This window comes from Aquarana catesbeiana, linkage group LG03 (genome assembly GCF_042186555.1).
Source record: "Aquarana catesbeiana isolate 2022-GZ linkage group LG03, ASM4218655v1, whole genome shotgun sequence".
Lineage (NCBI taxonomy): Eukaryota > Metazoa > Chordata > Amphibia > Anura > Ranidae > Aquarana > Aquarana catesbeiana.
The window spans coordinates 731,898,616-731,911,735 of record NC_133326.1 but is presented as its reverse complement, the minus strand read 5'-3'; the positions used below and the strand labels follow the sequence as shown (position 1 = coordinate 731,911,735).

At 44.9% G+C, this 13,120-nt stretch overlaps 1 protein-coding gene across 1 annotated transcript in view; it reads right to left on the bottom strand.

Moving 5' to 3' along the window:
• Positions 1 to 7,412: 7,412 nt before the first annotated feature.
• The window catches only part of LOC141133828 (phospholipid scramblase 3-like), a 30,942-nt gene continuing 25,234 nt past the window's right edge, over positions 7,413 to 13,120 (bottom strand). Inside the window, exon 8 of the mRNA XM_073623392.1 lies at positions 7,413 to 9,082. Coding sequence (XP_073479493.1) covers positions 9,026 to 9,082 — 57 coding nt within the window. The 3' untranslated portion in view covers positions 7,413 to 9,025. The remainder of the gene's footprint in view (positions 9,083 to 13,120) is intronic.

Here is a 13,120-nt window from a genome sequence, read left to right as displayed (position 1 = left end):
GACTCTTCGTCTTATGGAAGGGAGGGGTGAGCAGTGAGGGAGGGGGAAATCGGTTCTCTGCATTCAGTATTCTGAATCTTCACTGCTATCTATCAAGACTGCTGAATATTCAGAAAACAATTTATTTAAACCCGAACATCACTGATTTGGCTCTAAAAAAATAGAACTGAACATCTGAAATATTTGGGTGCACTTCATTCGCCATGATTGTTATGGATTACATTGCTGGACACCATTACTGATGTGGATAACCCTGGTGGGCACCATGACTGACACGAGTTACATTGCTGGACAGTATGATTGATGTGGACTGCATTGCTGTATGTTATGATTGACAGGAATTGTATCGCTGGGCAGTATGATTGACGTGAACTATAGTGCTATAGTGCTTTGATAAAGTATTCATACCCCTTGACATTGTCCACATTTTGTCATGTTACATCCAAAAACGTGAATGTATTTTATTGGGGTTTTATGTGATAGACCAACACAAAGTGGCACATAATTGTGAAGTGGAAGGAAATAAATGGTTTTCAATTTTTTTTTACAAATAAATATGTCAAAAGTGTGTGTGTGTGTGTGTGTGTGTGGGGGGGGGAGGGGCATTTGTATGGCACCCCCCTGAGTCAATACTTTGTAGAACCTCCTTTCCCTGCAATTACAGCTGCAAGTCTTTTTGGGGATGTCTCTACCAGCTTTGTACATCTAGAGAGGGACATTTTTGCCAATTCTTCTTTGCAAAATATCTCAAGCTCTGTCAGATTGGAGCATCTGTGAACAGCAATTTTCAAGTCTTGCCACAGATTCTCAATTGGATTTAAGTCTGGACTGTGACTGGGCCATTCTAACACATAAATATGCTTTGATCTAAACCATTCCATTGTAGCTCTGGCTGTATGTTTCGGGTCGTTGTCCTGCTGGAAGGTGAACCTCCGCCCCAGTCTCAAGTCTTTTGACAACTTTAACAGGTTTTCTTCTAAGATTGACCTGTATTTGTCTCCATCCATCTTCCCATCAACTCTGACCAGCTTCCCTGTCCCTGCTGAAGAAAAACATCCCCAGAACATGATGCTGCCACCACCATGTTTCACCATGTTTCAAAGTGGGGATGGTGTGTTCAGGGTGATGTGCAGTGTTAGTTTTCCCCCCACACATAGAGTTTTGCTTTTAGGCCAAAAAGTTGAATTTTGGTCTCATCTGACCAGATCACCTTCTTCCACGTTTACTGTGTCCCCCACATGGCTTCTCGCAAACTACAAACAGGACTTCTTATGTCTTTCTTTCACCAATTTCTTTCTTCTTGTCACTCTTTCATAAAGGGCAGATTTGTGGAGAACACGACTAATAGTTGTCCTGTGGACAGATTCTCCCACCTGAGCTGTGGATCTCTGCAGCTCCTCCAGAGTTACCATGGACCTCTTGGCTCTTCTCTGATGAATGCTCTCCTTGCCCGGCCGGTCAGTTTAGGTGGACGGCCATGTCTTGGTAGGTTTGCCATACTCTTTCCATTTTCGGATGACGGATTGAACAGAGCTCCGTGAGATGTTCAAAGCTTGGGATATTTTGTTATAACCTAACCCTGCTTTATACTTCTCCACAACTTTATCCCTGACCTGTCTGGTGTGTTCCTTGGCATTCATGATGCTGTTTGTTCACTAAGGTTCTCTAACAAACCTCTGTGGGCTTCACAGAATAGCTGTATTTATACTGAGATTATATTACACACAGGTGGACTCTATTTACTAATTAGGTGACTTCTGAAGGCAATTGGTTCCATTAGATTTTAGTTAGGGGTATCAGAGCAAAGGGGGCTGAATACAAATACCCCCCCCCCCCATTTTTCACATATTTATATGTATAATTTATAATTTTCCTTCCACTTCACAATTATGTGCCACTTTGTGTTGGTCTATCATATAAAATATCAATAAAATACATTAAAGTTTTTGGTTGTAACAAGACAAAATGTGGAAAACTTTTTCAAGACACTGTACATCACTGGGCACCATGATCGATATGGATTACATCACTGGGCGCCATAATTGATATTCATTACATCACTAGACACCATGATTGATATGGACTACATCACTGGGCACCATGGTTGATATATACTACATCACTGGGCACCATGATTGATATGGATCACACCAATAGACACCATGATTGATATGGATCACACCAATAGACACCATGACTGATATGGATTACACCAATAGACACCATGATTGATATGGATCACACCAATAGACACCATGATCGATATGGATTACATCACTGGGCGCCATAATTGATATTCATTACATCACTGGACACCATGATTGATATGGACTACATCACTGGGCACCATGGTTGATATATACTACATCACTGGGCACCATGATTGACATGGATCACACCAATAGACACCATGATTGACATGGATCACACCAATAGACACCATGATTGATATGGATCACACCAATAGACACCATAATTGATATGGATCATACCAATAGACACCATGATTGATATGGTTCACACCAATAGACACCATGATTTATATGGATCACACCAATAGACACCATGATTTATATGGATCACACCAATAGACACCATGATTGATATGGATTGCACCAATAGACACCATGATTGATATGGATTACACCAATAGACACCATGATTGATATGGACTACATCACTGGGCACCATGGTTGATATATACTACATCACTGGGCACCATGATTGATATGGATTACACCAATAGACACCAAGATTGATATGGATCACACCAATAGACACCATGACTGATATGGATCACACCAATAGAGACCATGATTGATATGGATTACACCAATAGACACCATGATTGATATGGATTACACCAATAGACACCATGATTGATATGGATTACACCAATAGACACCATGATTGATATGGATTACATCCATCCATGCTTGGTTAAGGGTCTAGATTGAATATTAAGGGGAGCCCAATGTCTAATTTTTCAAACATTATCTGATTCTGGGAATTCCAGGATATCCGTGGGAGGCATAATTGGCCATATGATATTTGATGATGTCACTTATGGATCCCCTGAGTTTCTCAGGGTCAGATAATTTTCTGTACACATTTAAGGAAAAAAAAATTGAAAAAACAAAGGTGTGTGATCCAGCCTAGTTGGTCAGAACAGGGAGGGCAGTAAGTGTGAAATTTTACATTTTGTATAATAAAGTTTGAATTTTATGGTATATATTCTTTTTGGTTGGCTTTGCTCACTGCCTGTATGCCCTTCTACAGTCCCTTTGCTACAAAAAAAAAAAAAAAAATTGTGATGTAAATCCACTTCAATCACAATGCCTGAAGTCTGCCAAAGCAAAAAAAAAAAAATCTAAAGACCAAACATGAGGACTACAATCGCGAATGACAGCTCTCCGAACTGTCATCAACAATAAAAGGGAAGGGGTGGGGATAGTGCTGACATCACTGCCCATCATTGCCAAAATATGGCAATATATAGGCAATGGTGCCATCCCGCCCTTACTTTGCTTATGTTTTTGGTGACTCCTGGCCATGTACAATAAGTGAATGGACTGGGTGACATCAGTGGTTGGCAGGGATGAAGTGGGTGCATGTACTTGCTGCTTCTTTAGCAACCATTGACAGCAGGAAGCAGTTTGGTGTTTGAACGAACGTATGAACAGCGAGTGCTTGGCCCAAACTTAAATGCGGGCAGAACAATCAGCCTGTCCCTATGCATCACCTATGGCCAAAAAAAACTTGCAAGATCTACAGGAAATTACCATCAAATCCACCAACGTATGAACTGTTCCACCAACTTAGTCATTTATGGTTTATAGTATCCATATGGATTGTATGTAGGTGGAACGGTAAGGTCTATGAGCTCCACATTTGGTGAACACAGAGTAGGGGTAGAGAGGGCAATAGCGCCCCCCCCCCCCGCCATTTCTTAAGTTATCACGTTAAAAACACAGAGGGTCTCACTTTATTTGGTTTCAAGACTATTCCTGATAATTTAATGGAGCAAAAATGTTTCTCGGAACTGGACTAAAGAGAATCGTAATATTGGACTTTCACCCCAGAAGTATGGCCACAAAAGGACCTAATGAAGAACTGGAGGTCCCAATATTTACTTGACTGCTAAAGAATCTTTATTAAATGAGGTAGATACAAATGGTTTTATCTAATTCAGACATTCTCAACTGGGTTCCTTCAGAGGTGGTTGGGGGTTCCTTGAGTTTTGGCTGATTGACACCCCCCCCATCTGATGGTGCCTGCATACTTTCTGGGGCCCATGTCCTTTGGCAGAGCCAGCGCCAATGAGCTCTTTGGCTGTCCCTTATGGAGGCAATCTTTCCAATATATTGGACATTTTTCCAACTGACCACCAATGAAGCTGGGGTTCCCCAGATCTAAAAATGATTTTCAGGATGCCTCTGGGGTAAAAAAAGGTCGAGGTTTTTTTTTTTTTATTATTGTGCTACATCATTTCTGCTCATAACGAATCACTTTCCTAACGGGCCAATTCTGGCATTTCTCTCCTACATGTAAAAATTGTCAATTTTTTGCTAGAAAATTACGCCCCAAACAGTATATACAGTGTATATATATATATTTAAGCCTCAAGAGAATAAAATGGTGGGTGTTGCAATTTTTTTATGTCACACGGTATTTGTGCAGCGTTTTTTTTTCTTTTTTCGACCCAACTTTTGGTAAATATGTAAGAGATGATGTTACACTGAGTCACGCTTTAAAATTGCACACGCTCGTGGAATGGCGCCAAACTACCGTACTTAAAAATCTCCATAGGTGATGCTTTAAACATTTTTACAGATTACCTGTTAAGAGCTGCAGAGGAGGTCTAGGGCTAGAATTATTGCTCTCACTCTTCGTGGCGATACCTCACATGTGTGGTGTGAACACCGGTTACATAAGCGGGTGCGACCTACGTATGCGTGCACTTCTGCGCGCAAGGGGATTGGGGTGCTTTAAAAAAAAAAAAAAAAAAAAATATATATATATATATATATATATATATATATATATATATATATTTTTTTTTTTTTTTTCATTTTTACACTGTCCCTTTTATTTTTTTCATAACTTGTATTCCTATCACAATGTAATTATCCCTTCTGATAGAAGTAAGGCATGACAGGTCCTCTTTATGGAGACATCTGAGGTCAATAAGACCAAAAATCTCTTCTCTACCATGGAAAGCATCAGATAAAAAAAAAAAAAACATTGGCCTCTACTTGCCAGGGAAAAAAATGTCTCCCAGAACCAGATGTGATGTCAAGGCGTCTCTTCTGGCCTCTTAGGACCATAAAGATGGCCAGGGACCATCTGGTCCACAGCCGGCTCTATGGTAACCCGGAGGAATCGCCGGATTGCATACCAGGCTCCCTGATCACATGTGAGAGCCCGGGGGAGACAGGAGGTGAAGAAGTCCTCTCCCACTGCCTGTAAAAGCAATCCGGCGCTAATCAGCCACTAGGATGCCTTTTGCGTTGTAGGGAATCGCTGGCTAAAAAAAAAAAAAGATAACTACACCTGTAGCTGCAGGCAGAGCCGGGACAAGAGGTGGGCAGGAGGGACGGCTGCCCTGGGCGCAATGGTTTATTGCGGGGATGGGGGCACCCTGGCCCTAACCCTAGGGAAGTGTGTGTGTGTGGGGGGGGGGGTTGGCAGTTTGGCATCTTTGCCTTGGGTACTGGATAACCTTGTCCCAGCACTGGCTGCAGGCATCATCCCGATATCTCCAGAAGGTCATAAGACAACATACGGATGGACGGAAGAGCAGTGTCTCTATCAAAAAAGATAACACTACTTCATTCTACAAAGTATCTAATGTTCTCCTTGTTAGTCACAAGCTTCTTCTGCCATTAAAGAATAGTAATGTTTTGCTTCCATCTACAGGTCCTATTAAGTAATGCACACCCCACCTTGCTATTATTTATAGAATACACAAATCGTATGTTCTTTTTATATATTATGGTGCCTTTTATTAATTGGTGCTGAACAAATCACACATTTTTTCTCATTATTGACCCCATCACACCAGTAGGCACACGTTATGGTGCACATAACACCATAACCCGGAGTGGTGCGCTGTGCCCAACAATACGGCAGACATGGATTCCAACGCACTTGTATCGTACAATTGTTTTCTTGGTGTCCTAGTGTTGGGTCTGCTTTGATCAATGATGGCTGACGCCTGGTATGAATCAGATTGATTCATTGTCATTTACCTATATGTTGTAGATTGTCATTTATCTGTCTGCCGCCATCTAGTGTTTATGTTGTAGATTGTCATTTATCTGTCTGTTGTAGATTGTGATTTATCTGTCTCCCGCCATCTAGTGTCCATGTTGTAGATTGTGATTTATCTGTCTGTTGTAGATTGTCATTTATCTGTCTGCCGCCATCTAGTGTTCATGTTGTAGATTGTCATTTATCTGTCTGCCGCCATCTAGTGTTCATGTTGTAGATTGTCATTTATCTGTCTGCCGCCATCTAGTGTTCATGTTGTAGATTGTCATTTATCTGTCTGCTGCCATCTAGTGTTCATGTTGTACATTGTCATTTATCTGTCTGCTGCCATCTAGTGTTCATGTTGTAGATTGTCATTTATCTGTCTGCCGCCATCTAGTGTTCATGTTGTAGATTGTCATTTATCTGTCTGCTGCCATCTAGTGTTCATGTTGTACATTGTCATTTATCTGTCTGCTGCCATCTAGTGTTCATGTTGTAGATTGTCATTTATCTGTCTGCTGCCATCTAGTGTTCATGTTGTACATTGTCATTTATCTGTCTGCCGCCATCTAGTGTCCATGTTGTAGATTGTCATTTATCTGTCTGCTGCCATCTAGTGTTCATGTTGTAGATTGTCATTTATCTGTCTGCCGCCATCTAGTGTTCATGTTGTAGATTGTCATTTATCTGTCTTCCGCCATCTAGTGTCCATGTTGTAGATTGTCATTTATCTGTCTGCTGCCATCTAGTGTCCATGTTGTAGATTGTTGTTTTAGCTTTGACTGTTTTCAGGGAGTTCATCTAATCCTTGGGGCCATTTTTATGCCAATATTTAAAGCTGTGGAAGACAAAAATCTCCTATCCGGTTCAAAGAAGATACAAATATCTGGGTAAATTTATTTTTTGTGACTCTATTGTTGCAGCATGTCCCAGCAGAACTACAATTGCAAGGATGCCTTTCATAACAAAAGAAGGCCTATTAATTGGAAGAAAAAAAATACATTCATAGTAACAGTGTTACCATAATATCAAATGAGAAATGAATAATAAATACATATAAATACTTAGCAAATGATATTCCAATACATTTGTTTCTATCTTTATTATATATATATATATATTAGTAATAAAGTTGTTTTTTCAAAAATGTTTTAAAGTTTAGGATAAAATTATGTGGGGGCGTGGGGGGGGGGGGGGGGTCATCTTGCCTCCATGTCACAGTCTGATTGTACAATCCGTCTGCCATCTTCTATAGATTTACAACCACTGATGGAATGTGAAGGAACACTGAGCGATCCGTTCAATCACTCAAGTCTCAGTCATAGAAGCTTTTGAAATACTTAGTTGTTGGTTGGAGGGGTACAGGTAGTACTTTCATACCAGACCTGGGCCCCATCAGGTCAGCAGAGGGGATTGGGCACGGGCTGGGCAAAGGTTGCCTATGGGTAGTTACCCCTATCAGGTTAGGTCAGCCCACTTTAGCAGACAGTTGAGCGTGCTAGTGTCACACCTCCACCAATCAGCTGAGGCTGTTAGGTGTTTCCCAGCCTATGGCATATGGGGAAACCCCACATTAGAACACCTTGACCTCAGTAAGAAGATGGCCACCTCCAATTTCAGTGGCCTGAGTGGGGCCCTCTCCCAATACCTCCTAGGCCTTGGTGGACATGGAGCTCTGCCTCCTAGCCTTGGTGGACATGGTGCTCTGCCTTCTAGCCTTGGTGGACGTGGTGCTCTGCCTCCTAGCCTTGGTGGACATGGTGCTCTGCCTCCTAGCCTTGGTGGATATGTTGCTCTGCCTCCTAGCCTTGGTGGACATGGTGCTGTGCCTCCTAGTTTTGCTGGACACCGTGCTCTACCTCCTAGCTTTGATGGACATGGTGCTCTGCCTCCTAGCTTTGTTAGACATGGTGCTCTGCTTCTTAGCCTTGGCGGACATGGTGCTCTGCCTCCTAACCTTGGCGGACATGGTGCTCTGCCTCCTAGCCTTGGTGGACATGGTGCTCTGACTTCTAGCCTTGGTGGACATGGTACTCTGCCTCCTAGCCTTGGTGAACATGGAGCTCTGCCTCCTAGCCTTGGTGGACATGGTGCTCTGCCTCTTAGCCTTGGTGGACATGGTTCTATGCCTCCTAGCCTTGGTTGACATGGTGCTCTGCCTCTTGGCCTTGGTTGACATGGTGCTCTGTCTCTTGGCCTTGGTTGACATGGTGCTCTGTCTCTTGGCCTTGGTTGACACGGTGCTCTTTGACCTTGATGAAATGCTCACCAACAACAACACAAAGACTCCCGTCATTTACTCCAACAAGCCGGGCAATTTGTGCTTTTTTCTAAGCATGGAGAGGAGTTCAGTATGGTTTGGAGAGGTGGGGTGCCCTGTCAGTAGGCTGTGTGAGGCCCCAAGATTGGTTATAGTGGCCCTGTGTAAATCTTAATCAGATTTTACAATCAGACTGTAACATGTATGTGACCAAATTAGTTCCACTGTAATGTTCTTACCTCGGGGTCCCCTTTTGGATGTTATCCCCTCACTTTCTATGGTATAATCAGGACAGGAAGTGGGGGAAAATCAGGTAGCAATAAAAAAACTTCCCCACTCCACCCAAAGCTAATAAAACAGAACTTTTGGCTGGAGCTCCACCCTTCATGTAAATGGCTCGGACATCACCCATACAGAATATATACTACTCTTTCTGTGCTTGGTATGTCATCTTCATCCTCATTATCCACCTGACACACCTCGTGAAGGCTCAGCAGGAAGTGGATGGCATCAGCTGGAGGCTCTCTGGGAGCTCTGGTTCCGTCTGCTCTCCTCATTCAGAAGGTCCTGAAATACAAAGGAGGTCCACTCATCACTAATTCATAGTTTTTAATCTATTTTTCAAATTAATACAGGAAAGCCTTCTTAGAACAGAAGATATTAACATATCCATTCCATCCCAAAAATAAGGACACTGGGCGGAGCCATGTAAATCATTTCTTTACACCCGTCAGCCAGACACCCACCCAAAACCACTGGTGCAGAGTTCAAATATAGCGGAATGTTATAGAGCCATTTATTCTAAACTGCATACAGTTGTTTCAGGCTTTTTGGTCATCACCAGCACAGTGTAAGGAAACTATGGCTTCTAAGGAGTGGGGCTTAAGATCCCATGATGTACTGATTCTGTAAGAGAGCTTTTTCATTCCTTTAGCCCCTTCATACCCTAACTTATCATGGCTGTAAAGTCTCTAGTCTTATATAAACATGTAGATTGCTGCTGAAGCTCATTGTACCGGAATCATTGCATATACTACCCTTTCAAGTTCAAACTGAGTTCTTCTGGTGTATAGAGCCCTCATGAAGGGGGACACCAGGAGTCCCCTGGATCACATTAGCTTTGAGACCAGACTGCGTTCTTCTAGTATATATAGCCCTGAAGAAGATGAACCCTGGAGACTCCAAACCATGATGTTGGCTTCAAGTAGGGATAAGCTTCGAGTTAGAGACTCGAACATCGGCCATTCGACTGTTCGTCGAATTACGAACGTTATGGGCCGTTCGTGCCAAATTCGAGTGGTGCGTCACGGCCCATAATTCACTGTGGCATCGCAGTGCATTGCTGGCTGATGATTGGCCAAGCATGCACTATGACCCGCATGCATTGGCCAATCACAATTGCCCAAGAAGGACAACAAACTGGCAGTCATGTTCCCCCAGCTGCAGCATACTGCCAGGTTTGCTCCAGTGATGAGGAGGGAGGGGATGATGAGCTCACTGACTCTATGTGGGTGCCTGATAGGAGAGAGGAGGAGGAGGCGGAGGAGCAGGAGGCACATCTCCAATGAGGCAGGATGCCCTCCAGGGGCCAGCTTAAGGGCAGCAAACTGACTGCATCACACCGCAGCGCTCCGCAAGTGCAGGGTGCTGGTGACTCCGCTCGTTATTCCAAAAGATCTTTGGTGTGGGCCTTTTTTGAGACGTGTGCAGCAGATGGCACCATTGCTATTTGCAACATATGTCTGAAGCATATCAAGCGTGGACTAGACAGTAAGCGCTTGGGCACCACATGCTTAATCAGACATATGTCGAGCTCCCATGCAGCTCCTTGGCAACACTACCTAAAAGACCCACAACAAAGAACAAGGCGGACCTCTCCTTGCTCCTCCTCATCAGCTGGGATCTCCAACCCCACTATACCTTCAGTCCTCTCAGAAACCTGCACTGAGAGGAATGAAGGTGAAGAATTAGGTGTGCCACTGCCAAGTATTTGCGGGCAATCTGCTATCGGTACACCAACGTCCGATTCTAGCAGGCAGATTTCCCTACCCCAGTTGCTCCACCTGTGAAAGAAGTTCGCTCCCAGCCATCCACATGCCCAGCGGTTGAATGCTAGCTTGGCTAAATTGCTAGCACTTCAACTGCTGCCTTTTCAGTTGGTAGACTCTGCCCACTTCCGTGAGTTTGTGGAATGTGCGGTACCTCAGTGGCAGGTTCCCAAATGCCATCTTTTTTCACGGAAGGCGATTCCGGCTCTATCATGTGGAAGGCAATGTCCATGCCTCACTGGACAGGGCGGTCAGTGGTAAGGTGCATATTACCGCTGACCCTGTCCATGCCTGTCCAGCAGGCATGACAGGGACGTTACCTATCTTTCACCGCACACTGGGTGACTCTGCTGGCAGCTGGGAAGGATGCAGGACAGGGTGCAGTAGTGTTGGAGGTTGTTCCGCGACCACGCCTCCAAAATTCTACTAGTAGTGATTCTGCCACACTTCTCTCCTCCGCCCCCTCCTCTTCTTCTTCCTCCATTGCCTCTTCCTGTGCTGATTTGTCCTTGGAACCAGCGGTGCTCCGTAGGCGTTCAAGGGACTAGCATGCACGCAGGCAAAAAGATGCCATGCGGTGCTTGAGCTGGTGTGCTTGGGGGACAGGAGCCACACTGGGGCAGAGATTCTGTCAGCTCTTCAGGGGCAGGCTCAGAGGTGGTTGACACTACGCCAGCTTAAGCCAGGAATGGTGGTTTGCGACAATGGCACCAACCTCCTCTCCGCCCTCTGATGGGACAACTGACCCATGTGCCCTGTTTGGCTCACGTCCTTAACTTGGTGGTGCAGCGGTTCTTGGGCAGGTAACCGGGCTTACAGGATGTCCTGAGGCAGGCCGGGAAAGTCTGTGTGCATTTCCACCAGTCATATAATGCCAGTGCTCAGCTGGCTGACCTCCAAAAGGAATTTAACCTGCCCAAGAACCGCCTAATTTGTGACATGCCCACCAAGTGGAACTTAACGTTGGCCATGCTGCAGCGGCTGCACTCGCAGCAGAGAGCCATCAATGAGTACCTGTGCGACTATGGCGCCAGGACAGGGTCAGGGGAGCTTGTTTTTTTTCCCCACGCCAGTGGGCCATGATCAGGGATGCATGCACTGTCCTGTCACCATTTGAGGAGGCCACGAGGATGGTGAGCAGTGACAGTGCATGCATCAGTGACACTGTCCCACTTGTCCACCTGTTGGAGCACACGTTGCGTGGAATAATGGACAGGGCACTTGAGGCAGAACAGAGGCAGGAAGAGGAGGACTTCCTTACCTGTCAAGGCCCCATTTATCCAGACAGTGTTCCTGCGTGCCCGCCGATCACACAGGAAGAGGACGAGGAGGAGGAGGAGGAGGAGGAAGATTGTGTCAGCATGGAGGTGGAGCCTAGCACTCAGCATCAGCAGCAGTCTTCAAGGGATTACAGTCCGAAGAAACCCATGGACTTGTACCTGGCTGGGAGGAGGTGGCTGCGGATCATGTCGTCCTTAGTGACCCAGAGGACTCCAGACCGGATGCCTCAGCAAACCTACGCTGAAGGATCCTCGTATTCGTGGTATCAAGGAGAGGGATCATTACTGGCTTGCAACCCTCCTTGATTCACGTTACAAGGGTAAGGTTGCGGACCTTATCTTGCCATCGCAGAGGGAGCAGAGGATGAAACATCTTCGGGAGGCCTTGCAGAAAGGTTTGTGCAATGCGTTTCCAGAGCCTGGGAGGTTACAATTTCCTGGTCCTCCTGGACAACGTGTTGCTGAGGCTTCGGTCAGTCTTAGAAGGAGAAGGTGGCCATCTGACCAATGCATTCAGAACATTTTTTAGTCTGCAGCCCAAAGGTATGATCGGTTACAGCAACCATCGCCAGCGTCTGATTCACATGGTGCAGGAATACCTAGGAGCAAGATCAGACTTAGAGACCTTTCCAACCGAAAATCCTCTGGGTTACTGGGTCTTGAGGATGAATCACTGGCCAGAGCTTGCACAGTATGCAATTGAGCTACTGGCTGCATCCAGCGTTCTTTCAAGAACACACATTCACTGCTGCTGGAGGCTTTGTAACCGATCACAGGGTGCGCCTGTCCACTGAATCGGTCAATCGGCTGACCTTCATAAAAATGAATCAGTCTTGGATCACCAGCTACCAAGCACCTGATGCTGATGTAACGAAATATTTTTTTTTTTTTAATGTGAGATCCCTTCAAGACTGCCTATGCTGATGCTGAGTGACTATTCTGTTATGCTGAGTGACTATCCTCTTCCTCCTCAATTCTCATGCTGATAGCATTTTTAGTTCTGGGCACCACCACCAGTGGCTAAGGCCCAATTGTTCTGCCCCTGTTTAACAGGGGCGTGTAATTACAATTTTTGGTGCAATACTTTGCAGCAGGGCTCATTTCTGCGTTCCAACTAGAGTGTCTGTGAGGGGTTGCAGTGTTGTGGCACCAGCACCAGTGCCTAAGGCCCAATTTTTCACCCCCTGTTTAACAGGGGCATGTAATTACAATTCTTGATCTAATATTTCACAGCAGGGCTCGTTCCTGCGCCCAACAAGATTAACTGTGAGGCCTTA